We start from the raw sequence: 18,314 nt of genomic DNA, 5'->3' as shown, positions 1-18,314 counted from the left end.
TATTTTATAACCAGACATTTTCACCAATAGGGCAAGTGTGTTTGGATGCCTTGTTCAATGCTTGTCCAACAGTGTTTTGTATTTTCTCGTGTCTCCTTTGATATAAAATTTAGTTTGATGATCTGAAACATGTACATGTGAGAAAACAGCAAAAACACAACAAATGCAAGGGAGGGCTAATACATTCTCGCATTACCGTGTACCTGGAAAACCTGCTAAGTGGGTAGAGCTCCAAAGTGGATCAGTCAGGGGCAGCTTTAGATTTGAGGCGGGGAAAAGCTAATTCTCACTCCCTGCTAAATCTGTCGGTTCAGGAACACTCTGTGGGACACGAGGGCTTAGAAATTCCCGTATGCTCTGCAATTCCAATTCACATACATCAGTCTCCCCGCAATGGAAAAGCCACCATAAAAGTCCCATTTTCCATTCCCCTCTCTTCATAAACTTTCCCTCAGATGCACGACACCCCCCCCGAACCCCCATCTATCAACTAGTTGGCAATGGCATTGTTTTTAATCATCAGAACCTCAAAATTATTATTATCGCTTCTGATGCGGCAATTAAAACTTCAGGTCAGAGGCACAATGAGCGGTGATCAGCAGCCGAGCTGAGAAGTTTTAATTAGACGATCAGAACCATTAATGCACAAAAAAAAGGTGTGCGCTGGGAAATTAACGGGAACGTCTTAATCAGGGTTAGCGACTCCGAAGAGGAGTCAAGTGAACAGAGAGCAAAAAACAAATCATTTCCGCACCACTGGGACAAAACTCAATTAAATATGCATGCAGAAAAATGGAAATTTCTCCGCATCCGCTGCGCCGACTGTTAGAGAACTGTGGCAAAATCTCACGGCGGGGTCGGCAACATGCTTATTGTTATTCTTCTGTAATAAAAAACGAGAGAGGGGCCAGATGCCGGGGTCTGGGTGCAGCCGGGGTGGTTGTCCATCAGTAGCTTTCCGCTTGACTTGCTCGCGGCTGCTCACAGCTTCCGGAAGGCGAGAGAAGACGGAAACATTCTCCTCTCATGAGCCGTGAATTTACAAAAATAAAAATATTGTAATTTTGCAAGCATGTCTGTGTGTGTTTGCCTGTGATTTTCCTGAAATACACAGACGAGCACACACACACACACTCTGTCACACATGCATCTCCCTTGAGAGACAGGGACATGAAAGGTTCACTGAGCTACACACTGGGAGCCTTGTCGATTAATCTGCTGAAGGTTCATAAAGTTATAACTAGGCTTTTTCTTTTTTAAAGCTACTTCATCTCTTGGTTGCATATTGTAAAATAATCCTGAGCTAAACAGACATCTCCCAGACCTTGTTTATATTAATTAACTTAAGATATTGCAGAGGGGGGGTGGTTGGGTTGTCCCCGTGTCAGTCATGTTGGAACTCAGCAGGAATCTACAACAGGGCCTGTATCTGTGTTTGATTAGTTGAAGAGATAAGCTTCGGTTTAAACAGGCAATATCTACCTCTCATATATACAGACCCCCCTGTGTGTTCGCTTCATGCCAACTGAAACTCTGCAGGGAGTTGGTCTGTTTGTGGGGCATCCTCGTTCCCTGAATGAACAACAAAATCAGGTTGTTCAATTTTTCATGCAACGTTCCACATGTTGATTGCGTTCCAAAGTGATTTGGATGTAAAGTGTTGCTAAAGCTGCAACAATTGCAGTGACTTGGAAAAGTATTGACGTTTTGTCACGTTACAGCCACAATATCCTATGTATTTTATTGAGACCTTACATGATGGACCAAAGGTGTAACTTGCATTTGTGGTCAACCCCCTAAGGCTACATCCACATGAAGCTGAATACCGTATCGGCACCGAAAGGTTTGAGCATAAAAATGAAACCGCACCGTATTAGGCATTGTACTACCTATGCCACACCAGTGAGTGGCGCGGTAATGCTGCCACAGGTAAAGGAAGAAGAATGAAGAAGAGCAGGGCGAAAATAACAAACGCAGCAGAGAGAAAGGATATGTTTGTGTGGAACAACGACAAGGCGGTCCACACAAGCCCAGTATAGGGGCAAAATGTATTTGTGTAAAATCTATATTACATTGAACAGTGTCTGAAACGCCACGATTAGCCAAAATAGTTGCTAATCAGCTGTGCGAGCATTTACACAGTAATGACCTCTTTGACGAGCTTCGGTCAGGTTTCAGACCTCGTCATAGCACAGAGAAAGTATTAAAAATATTGTTCAGATTCCAGTTTGTTCATGTTAAATAATAGATGTTCTTCATACTCCGGGGTTACTTGTGGCATACCACAGGGTTCAGTGGTTGGGCCACTTCTCTTTACTATATAGAATCATATTTAATAAACTAGATTATGCATTTCTAAGAGGCTTGTTTGTCAGATTAAAAGTACCTTTAGATAAACAACAACCTCTAAGCAGATATTATCCATACTTTATTTACTTGTACTTACCATACTTATTTCTACATGAGAAATATTAATTTTTTTATTGGTCAAATGCAATATTCTAATCTTAAATGATGTGTTTTTATTAGCTGGAAAAACAATCACAATTAACATAAATAAAGGCTTTAAAACTTCACCAGTCTGTTAAGGAGCTACACAGAAAGTACTGCTAAATCAGTGCTTCTGTGTTCATTTAAGTGTGTCTTTTCCGAACCCTAGTCACTTGTGGCAGCTCGGCGTTCACACTCAACCTGGTTCTGCTGGCGGTTTCTTCCTGTATAGGGGAGTTTATCTTTCCACTGCTGCAAGTCAGTGACTTGATGCAATCTGCTGAATTTCCTAGGATGGAAAACTTTTTAACCAATCTGAATAATAAACTGAACTTAACTGTGTTGTCTGACAACTAGGATCAATTGGAATGGATGTACTTGACTTGTAATAAAATTTACTTTTTTTTTTCTTCCGTAAAGTGCCTTGAGACAACATGTGTTGTAAATTGACTCCATATAAATAAACTGAATTGAATTGATCTGAACCCTTCCATTGTTCTCCTGGCTTTAGGATTGTTTCACTACTGTAAGGTGAACTTCTGCCTCTAACAGATTTCCTTCCAATATTGATCTGCATTCAACGCATTAATTCTGACCAGTAGGGAAAAAAAGCAACCCCACAACATGATGCTACTATTACCATGTTTTACAGTGTGGATGGAGTCTTTTAACTAATTTGGTAACCTCTGAATTTAATTGGTTCTTTGGGATTTTATTTTGGGGTATCAGCATCGGGGGGGGTGGGGGCGGGGGGGCTGGTTTCGAAAAAATGCATGCTGCAGGTTTTCAGATGTTTTCTTGTAGAAAAATTTTGAAAACTATTTCTTTTTTTCTGTCCACTCAATGTTCATGCTGTATATTGTGTTAGTCTACATCGTAAAATCATGGAAGTTGTAGTTGTAACACCCCTTCAAAAAAAATATATGGGTGTGAATACTTTTGGAAATCACTGTACTCTTTACTTTGTGGCCCTTTATCCGTATTCAACTTGATTACACTGCACTAGAAATGCCAGTGCAACAGCGTTACTAGGATTTCAACTGAGCACGATATTCTGGCACACGAACAAACACTCTGCATCAAAACCCAAACATACCTGTGGGGCTTGGAGAGCTCTGCAACAGAAAGTTCACAGTACACAGGCCTGAATGTCGCAAGCTGAGAAGAAGCAGCTCTTATGATCGTATTTACGACCAAATATACATAAAAAAAAGGACCATGACGTCATGCAGAATGATTCAAAAATACCTAAGTTGACTTTTTCCTCGTGTTTTGGCCTTTTACAGACACCGCACGGCTGCTCTTCTTTGTGGTCCTGCTCTGTTTCCAGTAAAAATAATGTCAACGGTAACATAAGCAGCTGGAAAAATTAGTTTCAGCTGTTGTGTTATAACCTGCCTGTGTGTGTGTTTTTTTTCCAACTCCCAGTGCTTACTGAGGTGTCTCCTCCTTGACAATTAGCACACCGGGCTAAAACAGAGTGTAAATAATGTCCAATGCGTGTGACAGTGTTGTTTTTCTTTCTGATATTCATTAATAAGGCAGAATGCTTACTGGACTCTTGGAGAGAGGTGGGAGGATCTGGTCCCAGGGGGAAAAGTTGTTCTTTCATGTAGGTCCCTGCAGATTTTATCTCATTGTACGCTATCATGCACACAAATGACTTGAGGTAAACAGCTTAGAGTTTCCATAGCAATCCTTACTGTAAGCAATGGGGGTGCAGTGGAAAGAAACCAAAAGAACAAAAAATAGTTCAGTCAGATTTTATGAAGCACTAATCTGGGGCATGTTTTTCATAGAGGTAGCGCACACAAAGCATTGAATTTGATTGAAATTATTTTGCAGGTTTAAAAAGGAAACACATCTGCAATATTCACTTTGTTAGGCCGGTTTCATGGTCAACAGGTGCTTGTAATCCACTCATTGCTTCTTTTTTTTTTTTTTTTTTTGTAAACAGAAAGCCTCACAGAAATAGGGACACATGGAAAGAAGCGCCTGTTTAGGGGTCATTTCCCACAAGGAGCCTGAGATTGCTGAACAAAGGAAGTCGGTAGTTAAAGCACAATATAAAGAAAAAAATTACTTCCAAGGCAACACCCAAATGACCTTAACCTTCCTCTGGAGTGTATTTCTGGAAAAAAAATACATTTTTTGAAATTTATGTCTTCCACTTCCTAATAGTTTTTGCAGCTGATCCTTTTTCAGGTTTATTGTGTTTTAAAACGCTGACCCCTTTCACCCCTCCCCTCCCTTCACCTGCAATTGTCTTAACACCAAACTGCTCGGTAATGTGTCTCTGATATACGGGGCCCTGAAAACTGCGTAACTCCTGAGAGTCATTGTTTCAGAGAGGAAGCCCGCAGTGTAAATACAGTAACTGAGAAAGCATGTGTGGGTAGCGCGGGGTTCATTGTCTGGCGACGGGGGTGATCAGTAAACTGCTTCAAATTGCATATCCTTTAATGATTCCACAGCTTTGCGAAAAGAAAATGAAAACAGGATTTTATGTTGCTCCAATGTGATTTACATAATGCCGATGGGGTCTCACACATGATTATGCCTGGCTTTATGGCTGAGGGGAAAATGAAGAAGCTCATACTCACTGATAGAGAAAGTGGATTGGGTCTTTAAGGGGGAACTTTGTTACCTCATATATGGCACATTTTTCTTTCTTGAAATGACACGCGTTTAAATCAGCGTTGCGATTATCTTAAAAATAATGTGTCCAAAATATAGCATCAGCATCAAGGACGATCGCCAGACAGTCTTGCAAAAGTCTTTGTACCCCTTAAACTTTTTCAAATTTTGTCAGGTTGCCATCACAAAGTCCAAGGTATTTATCAGGATTATATGTGAACAAAAACTAGTGCAGAATAAAACTTTTTTTCTACAAAACATCTAAAATGCGTATCTACAATTTTATTTATTTCCATTAATCCCCTTTTAATCTGCTATCCCTAAATAAAACAATTTGCAAATGCCTTATAAATCACGTAAATAGCACTTGGGGTCTCATAATCTCCCTTTGAGGGGCCCAAAACTTTGTTAGATACCATTAATGAACAAACAGCATCTTCAGTTATAAGAATTTCTCTTTAGAGTTTGTTACGAGCCATGTGAGAGAGTCAAGAAACAGCTCTGGCCAGAGGAGACTAAAATGTAACTTTTCCCCCACATGTAAAAGCCTTGAAGGAAAATTGTACTGCACTGAAACTGCCATCCCCATGGTGAAACATGGTGGCGGCAGCATCATGGCGTGGGGATCCTTATTGTAACAGACACAGGAAAGTTGTTTAGAGTTTATAGACGGAGCTAAATTAGAGCTAGCTTCAACCCTGGAAGAAAACCTGGGTCACCACTCTGTAGAACGATGATCCTCCTGGTTAAAGCGTGACAAAATGTGAAAAAAAAAATTCAGATTTCTGAAAATCATTACAAGGCATTATTCTTTACTCAGCGTAAAACAGCGCACAGATTTGGGTTAATCCCAAGTAATTCTGCTCTGCTCATAATTTTCCATATATCACCATAACAATCTTCCTGCTTTCTGAATAATATACAAGTTTTAATTATTGCAAAAATTCCTTCAGAAGGTGAACTTTGGTGGTCCTGTGAAGGAAGCGAAAGGTAACAGAGTGCAGTTTCTGCCCTAAAAAGGCAGCTCTGGATATGGAATGTCACAGGCAGCTGTTCCTCCCTCATCAGAGGACATGTTATAAAGATAGCCCCACTTGGATTGAAATAATGCTACCCATTCCTGCCCCAAAGCACACTCTGTCATGTGCTATTGTTCAGTGAGGCTCCCCCCGGGGAGAAAAATGCAGGACTTGTTAGGATACATAGATTGTGGTTAAATAAACATATATAAAAAAAACCCCCACAACAACAATAAGGTTTTGTTGGAATCTGTCTTATATATTATTCCCTTCCCAGTAGGCTCTCTGGGTGCAGTCTATATTTCACCAAATGTCCAAAAGCGCTTAGCGTTTTTTTTTGCTCTTCGATCTTGACAGCTTAAACGCTGTGCAGCCCCCCCCCCCCCAAACTCAGTGTCATGTCCACAGCCTCTCGAGGTGAGAGTGAAGATAACGTTTCACAGTGTCTATATAGCACTGTCATGTGGAGGATTATGTAGCCGTGTACAAGCTGCTTGTAGTACGGTAGGGGGTCTGATACCTATCTCCCTGTGGTTTAGGCTGCTTGTGCTGTTGTTGTCTATTTTTCCACTGCATTGAAATGTGACCAAGAATATGTTCGCGCACTTCCAGTCTTTTGCTGTTGTTGTCAGTTAATATTGGGGGAAACGATCAGAATGATCAGATCAGTTTCTTTTGCCACGTTTTCCCCATCCCACGACCTTAGCCCTTAAAGAAGACCTGCCGCTCATGATGATAACTGTGTTTTAAATTTCCATTTCTCTCTCTGTCTTTTTTTCCCAACAGCTGAGAGGAGTTTATGCACTGACACGACCTCAGGAAAACCCAAGATGGCCGCCAAAAGGAAAGGTGGCCTAAAACTCAACGCTATCTGTGCCAAGCTCAGCCGCCAAGTGGTGTTTGACAGCAGCTCCCAGAACGCAGAGGGAGATCAGAGCGTAGCAGAGAACAGCGAGCGTGGCAGCTCCTACTACGATGACAACGAGACCAACTTCCCAGAAAGCCTAAGCCTCAGCCAGAGCCTCGAGGAGGACCAGAAGAGACGCGAGGCCATAGAGAAATGGGTGAACGGCGAGTACGGGGACGAGCCGGCGGCTCCCGACGAGGAGCAGGAGCACGAACTTCGAGTCAGCAATGACGAAGACGGCCCTCCCGATGGCGTCTACATGGTACAGCCTAAAGGCTGCAGTGACGAAGAGGACAACGGCGAGGAGCCTGAGGCCACGGCGGGCTCCCAGGATGGCAGTTACCACGATGACAAAGAAACCGAAGAGAGGCCTCCAAACAACAAGAGCTACATGCAGCCGAGCGAGGTCCAGAGTCGCCAAGCAAGTTTCGCATCTCCAGGTATGTTTAACTGGTGACCTGTGATTTGTCGGGAGGTAGCGATGCATCCAGATCATGAGACGTCCTTAAGTATGAGACGAGTTATAAAAACAAAATTTTTTAGAAAATTTTGGAAAATTTCAAAAAATCTATGGGGATATTTAAGGGGATTATACAAATGAAAAAGCATTAGGAAGTTTCACAACAGATTTCAGTTTTATTGTAGCTTGCGCCGAAGGGTTAGCCATTCATAGTATTCTCACAACGTCTTAAAAACATTCGTCTCCTGTTTGTAGCACCGTCATTGCTATATTCCTTTAACCAAGTGCTAAAAATGGTGCCAAATAAGCAATTTAATAGTAGAGGTAGTTTTTTTAACACTTATTTAACTGTATGTTTTCACCCAACCTGACCTCGTCAACACAACAGGGCAACAGTTCAGTTTTGACTTAAATTTGGAATTGTATTTTGTATTGATTGTATTTTTCAACTAAATTTTGAATTTGATAAACACTTTGGAAGACAGACTTCCTTTTAGCAAGAAACATCGCAAGATCTTATGCCACATGATCTCGTTAAGCCCCCCCCCCTCCCGTGATTTTATGGTCAGTATTTTAATAGATCTGTAACTAACTTTATCTTCACTCTACGGTGGTTTGCGCTCCATAGTATTAACGGACAAAAGCTTTGACAGAGGAAAGGAAAGGGTGACATTGCCACACGTCCACATAAGCTCAAGTGGGCCCATTATTAGAAAGAGAGACTCTAGAGTTACAGTATGAATAGTCAGTGACATTATTACTCTAAAGGCAGCTTCAGCAGGCAGACCAAGGGGGGAAAATAGCAACTTGTTTGAGGTTTACTGCATTAAAAAAAAACCATATAGTTCATAAAATGGGGAAGGCTGATAAGGCCGGGCCTTCAAACATTCCCCCGGCAGCTGAGGGCCAAGAGCACATGGCAGGGCCCGACTAAGCTTCATATTACACCCAGGATTACACACTGAGTCTTTGATTTTTTTCCCCCTAAGCTCACTAAACTTAGCCACTGCCTAGAGCTCCTCTCTTACATGGAGGTACATGCTTCTTTTCCGCAGCTGTTAAATCCCAGCGATCAGCTGTCAAATAAAGTCAGTAATGCTGAAGTTATACCATAGTGGCCTTTTTAGTTTTCGCCTCGCCAGATTTTTTTTTTTATAGATTCCTTAATACAGCGAGCCCTTGTTGTAAATGACTCAAAATAGCCCCTGTTTAGTTGTGACACGATGTTCCATCGGTATTACTCACTGATTATCAGACAGATAAAATTGGCAGAGAAGGGTTAACGGCACCAACTGCCTTTTGGAAAAGTGCCGCGTACGACGTTGCACACTTTGTGACCCTTGCAACTCGTTAAGAGAGAGTGGCCTTGTGTCGCAGAAGTTAACGCAGAGCTGTAAAAAGGTGAAAACGCACAAACAAACCGACACACTCAGCTTTGTTATAAGAATAGATGAAGCCAGTTTCACATAGAGAGGAGAAAGAGAGAAAAAAAAAAAAAACAGCAATTTGCAGGTGAAACCGGTTGTTGTGGTGCAAAAAAAAAAAAAAAAAAGTTTTGTGTCGCGCTCCCTCGCCTCGGTTCAGCAGTTTTTCGGGCTTCTATCTAGGTTTAAGTGTGTGCCTCAGAGTCTCGTCACACGCACTCCCTTTTTTTGTCATCGTCTCTATTTTCTTCTTTTTTTTTTGTTGTGCGCGTTTTCTCACAGAAAGTTCAGCAGCCGCTCTGGCCACAGTTAGAATCGGGGGCAGGGGCTTCTGAGAAAACAGCGCAGGCTTCATTTCAGAGGCTAAAGAAGAAAAAAAAAATGCGTTGTGGTTTTAATTAGTCATTTTGTTTATTTCACGGCCTTAAAAGGGCCTCGTCTGTAAATATGTTGAACTATTGTGAGTCAGGCTTACACCTTTCTCTCTCTGCCGGCTCCCTTCTTTAAAGCTCACAAAAAAAAAAAAAAGCCAAACGTTTGAAGGCAGCAGGGAAAGAGCACCCCGCCTCAGTCGCAAATCTCATCTTTAGAGTGTTGTTGTTGTTTTTTTTTTTTCTTTTCTTTCGTGAGTTGCTCTTTGTTGATTGTAACTAGGGCATCTATACTTCCATGTTTCTGCTCAGCTCACAATTAAAGCATTTTTCTTCCCCTCTCCCCCCTTTCTTTCCCTCTCTCCGACTCTCTCTTTCCCTTTCTCGCCGCTGTCTTTCAAAGGCTGATGTGGAGTGCACATAATTATGCATATAAACATAGTGGCTTAATTATCTCTCACAACATCAGTGACAATGTAATTAACAAACATTGCAAGATCAATGAGAGAAACTGCGACCTTCAAAACATTTAACTCCTCACATCGAGGCATCGCACGGATTTCCTATCAGTGCAAAACCCCAGAATACTTTTCCTAGATAATTTAGATGTCGCATTAGAGCCCTCTTAAGCCAGTCAATGGGAAAAAAAACAACAATGAATTAAAAACTATGAAACAAATGATAGAGATGCTCAGAGCGATGGATCAAACAGGCTTGACCATGACTTCCATTTGCAATTCTGGGTTCACCCTAAAAGGTTATTATTCATTTCAAGCTATTTCAAAGCCCCCTCCCTCTATTTACTGCCTGTTAATTAACTGAGCAAACAGTGTGGAAGTTTTAAGCCCCGCACATTTCTTTTTTTTTTTCTTTTTTTTTTTTTTGTGTGACAAATTACATCAAACAAATGTACATAACGTCATTTATTCATTGCAACTCTTTATTAGCTCAGCCGCTGTCTGTTTAAAAAGTGCACACTCAAACTAATTCACTGATATGAGCACAAATAGCTTTTTTAAAACTACATTAAAATTGCCTCAGGATTTAAAAAAAATAAAAAATAAATCAGTTGATGAAGCCGGTACAGCTTTTTGAAGCCAAACATTTTAACCAAATGTCTACAGGGACGCTCTTCAGATTAGTCCATTTATAGCCGCCGGCTTCTGTCTTTATCTTCAGCGACACCTTCTGCCTCTTGGTGCCGTGGACGCTGAGGCTGTGCCACACGCCGATGACCATTTTTGGGCAACAAATGGACATATAATGCCCATCTGTTATCATATCTGTGAGGGGAAAATGGGGCCTAATTGCCTCAAATGTAGACAAGGCAGGCCTGTGTCGCGTTTTGGATCCTGAAGTGTTGAGATTAGGAGCCGCTTGCTTGTAGCTTTCCACCGTAGAGAGTGCAGATGGAAATGTCAAATGGCTTAAAGCAGAAGAAAAAGAAAATTATTAAGTTATTTATTCATTAATTTCTCCTAAGCCAAAAGGGGCCAAGCTGGGCCCTGATCCCCACACACAATGTAGAGTTTCCCACCTGGCATCACATGACATTATTAAGAGGTAGATGGCAGTTGAGTAGACGACTCGTTTACATGCCGTTTTAGAAAGGTTATCTCCTGTCGGTCCCAGTAATAATCCCTTCCAGTTCAGTCATTTGCCTTTCAGTGATAGTACATCACGCGATCCAGCTAATTTCTCTGCAAAAGGGATGAGAAGAGAAGGAAAAAAAAAACGTTTGTCGAATATATAAACGGAACGCGGCATGAATATAGCAAGAAGAAGCTAATTCTTTTTAATATAATAAAGTAAAAATTATATTTACAACTGACTAAAATTATATTTAGCAATTCTGTTTGAAAAAAACATTCCTTTTTAACTTCTTTTTAACATGTTGTCATGAAAAGACCACAAACGTTTAACTATTTATTATTATTTTATGGGACAGACCAACACTAACCGGTGCATAATTTTGAAGTGTGGTCATAGTAATTCACAATTAGAATTTTATAAATGGAAATAGAAAAAAAAGGTATGGCGTGAAGCCGTGAACTTGTTGTGACCCCCTTCGCTCTGATATCCCTAAATAAAGTGTCTGAGAGATGTTGATAGCTTGAGATATTATTATATAACCATAACCCAGCTTAAAACCTTTCCACACCTTTGTCAATGATCTGGTTGAATTGGACTTTATTTAGGGGTACCAGAGGAACCTGCACAGCAGTTTTAGGTCTTTTTCAGTCTTTTTACATGTCTTCTTCCATGACTGCCCTGTATTTAGTTTCTTCATATTAATTCTGACCAGCTTCCTTGTCCTCAATGAAGAGAACCATCCCCCCAAGCATGATGCTGCCACCACCAACATGCGAATTATGTGTTTAAGCCTCCTTCACGACAGCTGTTTTAATGCTGAGATTAAATTAGACAAAAGTGAATTATCTTTTGTAATTATGTGACTTCTAAAAATAAATTAGTTTGACTGGATCTTATGTAGGATTATCAGAGTAAAGGCAGATGAATGCAAATGCGAGCCACATTTTTCATGCCAAAGTTGCCAAGAAAATCTAAGAACTAAATATTTGTCTCTTTCCACTTCACAATTATGCACTACTTTGTGAAGATCTGTCACATAAAATAACAACAGTGTCTTTGCACACAAAAAATGAGAATTAAAAAAAGTATTACATTGTGAATACATAGTAAGACACTCTGTTTTTTAAGTATTAGCAAATTAGTTTTATTTTCAGACTCCTAGATCTGTGGGCTTGACTGCCCTAACTTTGGAGCAATATGATACACTGTATGGATAGATGGATGGATATGATGTGACTTGAGATGCCCTTATAAATATAAACCAATAATATCCAACCATGATAATTCAAATATGTTTCCTTTGCATATTGACTTCTTCAAATCTATACCAAAATATGTTTAATTCCATCAATATTGGTTAAAGAAAAATGGAACTGTGAGAACCAGTATTAAACTGCACAGCAAACAATTGTATTTACACAGTGTCAGTGTGGTTTTAGTACATGTGAAAACACGATAGATTTGACAAACTGATCTGTGGCCAACATGGAGGTATTTCCTCTCAAATATCTGATCTATTTCTCCTAAAAATTTCATGGCGCTTCGATCCACAAGATCCTATTTCATACCGACCCATAGAATAGAGAAACAGCCCCAGCCGTGGCGAGTGGAAATTTGGGGATTATTTTACATGCTGCGCAGGGGTTGTGAAGAGCAGGGCCCAGGGACTGATTTAGCAATAACTGAGAAATGTGAGACAAGAACAGAAATATTTGCGTATTAATTACCTCGGATGGTGGGCGGTACTACCTCCTGCCAGCCCATGTGTGCTCTGGGGATGAAAGGAGCAGTGAAACAAATTTTTTTAAAAGGACTTTGGACCATGTCCCTGTGACTGTGCCAAGTCAGTGAGCGAGTAAAGGAGGTCGAACGTAGCACTGCTGAAATGATCATCTGTTCTCAGATCCTGCCTAATGTGCAGAGTTACTCAAGAGGAGACTTCTGGAAATGAGTCAGATCTGCAAACACAACAAGGCTACCCTGCTGCTCCCGATTATACCTCTTTTTTTTCTCTGTACTCTTTTCGTTTCTCTCCTACTGCCTTTTTTCTCTGCACCATTTCCTCTTCACGCAAGCTCCTCTTCTTCATGCAGAGATTGATCCGCTTTCAGGGCCAAATCATCCTTTCCTTTCCGCCACTTTCTGACCACTTACTCTAACCTGGGTCGCGCTTAATGAGGCAGAATTAATCTCCACATAATGCAATTAAACTATACATTGACTGTATTCTGCCTGTGTCCTTGGGGAAGTTGTCCAATTTAATGGAGTCCTTAAGTAAAATTATGTTTTAGTCCATAAATGAACAAAAAGTTTGTTCTTTGCACTTTTGAAGGTGACACAGTAATCAACGCTAAAGGTGTTTCTTAGTTTCTAGAACATTAATACATAAAATATTCTTAACTCGTTAGTGTTTTACTCGTATATCGTTTGTAAAAAAAAAAAAAGTCTTTACATACAGAGCACTCCACATGGTTCTAGTAAAGATGTGTAAATATCCTTTAAATAAATGAAGCTTTTACTGGATCAGCACAATGTTAGACTAATCAGTTGATCAAAATCTTTAGGAACTAAAGTTCTCCATGACCTTGTGTTTCCATGGGGTATACATTTGATGTGTCACAGGAGCCCATTTGTCCTAACCTATCTTCAAAATGGGAAAGACTTGAGAACACCATTCAAGTAAGACAAATACATGTTGATACAGCCTTTAAAACAGGAAGGGCCTTATAAATTAAAATTTACCGATAGTTCGGCATGCACTGCAGGCAAACATATCCTCTTGTTAGATTTGCTAGAGTTTATGACAACAACAGACATAAATTAATTAAATAAGAGAGCATTTTGGTGAATTTGTTTACTTAACCTATTTGGTTAACAACACATTCATCATTGTGGCATACTAATTTATTTGTAGCTAACCATACAGGGGCATGATAGTAAAGCTTAAACAATTTTAGCATATCGAACCCAATATGTGACAGGTTTTTATTTTCTTTGCACAGGAGAAGCTTCAGCCCTGCGAGACTATGCTGTCAACACCATGAATAAGTTTCTTGGAATGTTTGGTTATGATGACCATCAGGTAAGGGATGAGGTGCCCAAGAAGATCAGCTTTGACAGCCTCAAAGCTGCTACCTCAGATCCCTCGTCCCTCAGCAATGCGGAGGACTCGCGCAGCCCTCGCTTCTCCAAGTACGAAGAGTACATCCGCAAGCTAAAAGCTGGTGAAACCCTCCCTTGGCCCATGCACGCTTCCCCACCCAAACCGGATGACCTCAACTCTAAACTGGCCCAAGACAAGAGCGCTGCAATGATTCATAGTTCCGGGGGCCTACCGGGGGCTGAGGGGCAGATCTACCCTTCCAGCCTGGACCACAAACAGTCGGTAGCACCTCCGTTGGTTAATTCTCAGCCACCCAATTCCTCCCATGTGCAGAACATGGCCTCCCGAGCCTCCAAATATGACTTTTTCATTCAGAAGCTAAAGATGGGCGAGAGCTTGCAGCAGCAGAACGGCAACGCTTACAAACGACCATCCAAGTACGACTTGGAGAACGTCAAGTTTCTGCATCTGTTCAAACCTGGAGAGGGCAACCCAGATATGGGTGGCGCTATCGCCTTTAAGACTGGTAAAGTGGGTCGTCCTTCCAAGTATGACATCCGAACAATTCAGAAGCTGATACCAGGAAATCCAGAAACCTCTCTGATCCCTAACGTCTTGAGTACGGCACCAGGAAACCCTGGAGCTCCTGGGGTCCCCGCTGTGGGTGCACCTGGTGCGAGCATTGCCCCAGGGCTCACCATGGACCAGGCAGGACAGATAAACTTCAACGCAGCTGATTATATAAAGTCCAGCTTTTCGAAGACTGACTCGATAACCACAGGAACCGTGTCCTCAGTGAAGTAAGTGTTTTCATTGGCATTTCTTTGTCTTTTATTCAAAATCAAACCAAAAAAGTTCTCACTATTTCACAATTTGATACAGGTGATTGAATTTATAATCAGACTTAGCCCCTAGATGCAATATCCTGGATATTTTTATAAACAAATATTTTGTCGCAGAATATGAAAAAAACTGCAATCACATGGTCTATGATAAATCAATTAAGCTTTTGTTAAAGTTGTGCTAAATTAGTTTATCTTATTACAAGACAGTCTAGCAATGCTAAAATTGCTTTAATAAGCGTAGCATTGGCTAAAGTTGCGCTAAACTGAGAATGCATACTTAGTTTAAACTATCTTAAAATAGATTAACATAACTGTAAAGCACAGGCAAAGCTAAAATATGTAAGTATCCTCTATAACAGGGCTAAGCTAAGTCTAAACTAGCTTTAACTATCTTAGCGATACTTTAGATTAGCTCTGCTAAAGTATGGCTAAACTGAGCAGTGTGCCATTATCAAAGTTTGCTCTAAAACAATCGTAACAGCTATCTTTAAGACTATTTGCACTTCACTCTCCGTCTTGAGTTTCTTCATGTTACATTTTAAGCTTCACTGAAGCAGAGTCCCAGCAATGCAAGAGCCATGTGGGAAAACCCTTTAAATTGTTGTTTTTCTTTCCAGCTTAGGAAATGATGGTGGGCATCCGCAAAGTAGGCTTTTGTGTATCCTGTATATATACACACCAAATAGAATTTTTAAAAATCTCTGCTAATAGAACTAAAAACGATATTTTCACATCAGGGTGACCAGATGTCCCTGATTTCCGGGGACAGGCTGCGTTTTGGACAACCTGTCCCTGGCAAAAGCCGTCGCCAATTTGTTGTAGAAGAAAAGCCGAGCAGCCTTGCAATTTTTTTCCCCAGTATTTTACAATTAATGGTTGGAGATGTCCCCAGTTTCCATTTCAGATATCACATCCAAATGCAGAAGAAAATCTCCATTTTGGTAAATAGCCCTATTGATGTGGACAGGACCTAAGTTTGTATCCTAGATGTGTGACACATTTGCATTGAAGATGTGTCATGAGATAAAAAAAATAAAAAAAGATGCTGAGATTATGTGTAGAACATGTTTGGGTGTGGTACTCTTAAATAGATATGAGGTTTATCAAGAAACTGAGGAACAAGAACATAAAAAAGTTGTAACGTTTCTGACTGGAACCCAGTGACCCTTTATGCACCAAAAATCCAACTTCTTTGGCCTGTTATGTACAAAATCTAAATGTCTGTTTTCTTGGTTTTCAAGTATTAACATTAAAGAAACACCAACAATAAATACAGCATTATATTCCCTTATTAAAGATTTATCAAAGAGTGATAACTTTGGACCTTTTTTTAAAAAAAGGAGATAAAATCATCTTTTTTGATTCCCCTCATGCTTTTAAGTGCTTCTCTACAAAAAATACTATTCAACATCCTGTAGTAGTTACTGCACTTAAACTAAAATGTCAATTACACATCAAATCCTTCATTTGAAGTTGACTAATAGAGTTGAACAATTCCAAACACAAATTTCTGTTTTCTTTGCACCAGTGGTCTCTGAGTGGAGACCCCTCAGAGCTAATGTGATGCTCACATACACTTTAACTGCTTCTGTGAGTCAGTTAGCCAAACGCAAAGGTAATTGCTACCTCCGTAGTGTGAAACAGCGCATAACGCCCAATATATCCAAGACATTATGAGCTGTGAAGGCGCATGAAGTGTTTACTCGCCGTAGCACTCCGTGGAGACTGATTTAGCACAGTCATCGCAAAGTGACTGACTTCTTTCGTTTGGCTAGGGTGCAACAACTCTCCTTTTAATTACTTCGGAGCCACGGCTAACCTCCCGGTGAGTCGCAGGGGCCGGCTCAATGCTGCCTGATGAGGGCACTTTAAAGGAAGCAAACGAGGGGTTTGGGGAGCTCACCTACAGCTGTGTGCATTAGCAGTAGGAAGGAGCTTCCAGAGTCTGTTTGATTGGTTGTGACCTCGTCTCTACTCAGCCAGGACCTATCAAAGACACTGTTTAAGAGCCCTCAGGCACCTCTCCCTCAAGCTTTGGCCTTTGCCAGGTTGGGGCACTGCGAAGCGGCAGTGTTGGCTAACTAACCCAGTCTGCTGCTTGTAGTACACGGGGAGGAGAAGGGGCGCTGGGTAAAATGTCTGGCAATGTATCCTCCCCTCTGGGCCAGATTAACCTCAGGTCATCCCCTGTGTGGAGCTGCTCACATGGAGCTAAATGCCACTTGCTGAGCAGGAGCAAACACAACCAAATCTCTATTAGGGGTTTTTATTGTGCTGCCAGCTTTATGAAAGGAATCACAACACAGGTGACAAAAGGGAAAATAAACACCATTCCCCTGTGCGACTTTGTAATTTGATGAATTCCTCTTTATTTCCTGCCTTGAAATGAATATGTTTGAGTACAAACTTGACATCCACATTAGAGCCAAGGCCTCTGGAGATTATCAGAAAAAACATTTTTTTTTTTTAGATCTTTCTTTTTATGCCCCTGTTATCCAGTTTTGCGCACCCTCCCCAAAATAAAAGATGAATGTCCTATTGCTGCTGTATTTTGGACTTTGATTGGTTGTGAGCCAGTATATTGCATCAAAGTGTGCACCTTCTATCATTGATTCATACCCTGCCTGAAAACATTGTTATGCCACAGGAAAATATATATTGATAGTGCACAGTTTGGGAGTGGCTTGTAAGTACTATTGTGTCAGTTTCTTCTTATTAACATCCAGCAGGCCTCCCTCACCTTTAATCCTGTCTGCTTTGTGTTTGCTTTTGCATTAGGAATGGTCTGCCGCCTGATAAACCCGTCAATGATGATGTCAACCTCTACCAGAAATATATAGCCAGGTATGCCAATCCCTCTTTTTGAAAAAAAAAAAATCTATAGAAATTTGCTCGTTTTTAAATCAATTGATGTAGCATTTTATCGTCCAAGTAATTACACTGGTAGGAAAATTATCTAAAGGAAACTCAGAAGATGAGTTAAATGCTGTTAAGAACTGGAAAGATACCTAGCAAAAGAGAGAGAAAGACTGTGATTTGTAATTATATGCACATCATACATTTTATCATTTAGTATTTATTATTTGTAGTGGTGCGGATGTAATTTTGAAAAGGATGCATTTTTAATCTAAACTTCTAGGGTTAGAATTTTTGATATTAGGAAATTTGCTAACCAGCATGATTTTTTTTTGGGGGGGGGGGGGGGGGGGGGATTAGGACCACTTTAGATTAGATTAGATTAGATTAACACAAGTATGAAAACAGCTATAAATGTACAGACCAGTCCAACCTCAGCTGGATGAAGGGAGCTAAACTCAGCTTATCTTTATTTTTCTTTGGTGTATTGGATCTCAGTGCGATTTGTGACACAACTAACATACCAATTAATAGACAAGACAAAGGGTGGCTTTGTCTTGGACTGTGTTAGGTTGGTTCAAATCTGAATTGCAGACCAGGATTTGGCTT

The 18,314-nt window shown here is 40.7% G+C and overlaps 1 protein-coding gene across 10 annotated transcripts in view; it reads left to right on the top strand.

The window, feature by feature from the left end:
* Window positions 1–18,314, top strand: part of casz1 (castor zinc finger 1) — a 123,289-nt gene that overhangs the window by 72,554 nt on the left and 32,421 nt on the right. For 9 of the 10 annotated variants that reach the window (XM_021321985.2, XM_012873470.3, XM_036136548.1 and 6 more), the window contains exons 2-4: window positions 6,933–7,493; window positions 13,904–14,804; window positions 17,628–17,693. In XM_021321985.2, the coding sequence (XP_021177660.2) occupies window positions 6,977–7,493; window positions 13,904–14,804; window positions 17,628–17,693 (1,484 nt within the window). In that variant the 5' untranslated portion in view covers window positions 6,933–6,976. Of the gene's footprint in view, window positions 1–4,078; window positions 4,103–6,932; window positions 7,494–13,903; window positions 14,805–17,627; window positions 17,694–18,314 lie in introns of those variants that run through there. The other variant, XM_021321984.2, reaches the window with a different exon arrangement.

Source organism: Fundulus heteroclitus, chromosome 1, assembly GCF_011125445.2.
Source record: "Fundulus heteroclitus isolate FHET01 chromosome 1, MU-UCD_Fhet_4.1, whole genome shotgun sequence".
Taxonomy (NCBI): domain Eukaryota; kingdom Metazoa; phylum Chordata; class Actinopteri; order Cyprinodontiformes; family Fundulidae; genus Fundulus; species Fundulus heteroclitus.
This window is presented reverse-complemented; position numbering and strand designations above follow the sequence as displayed.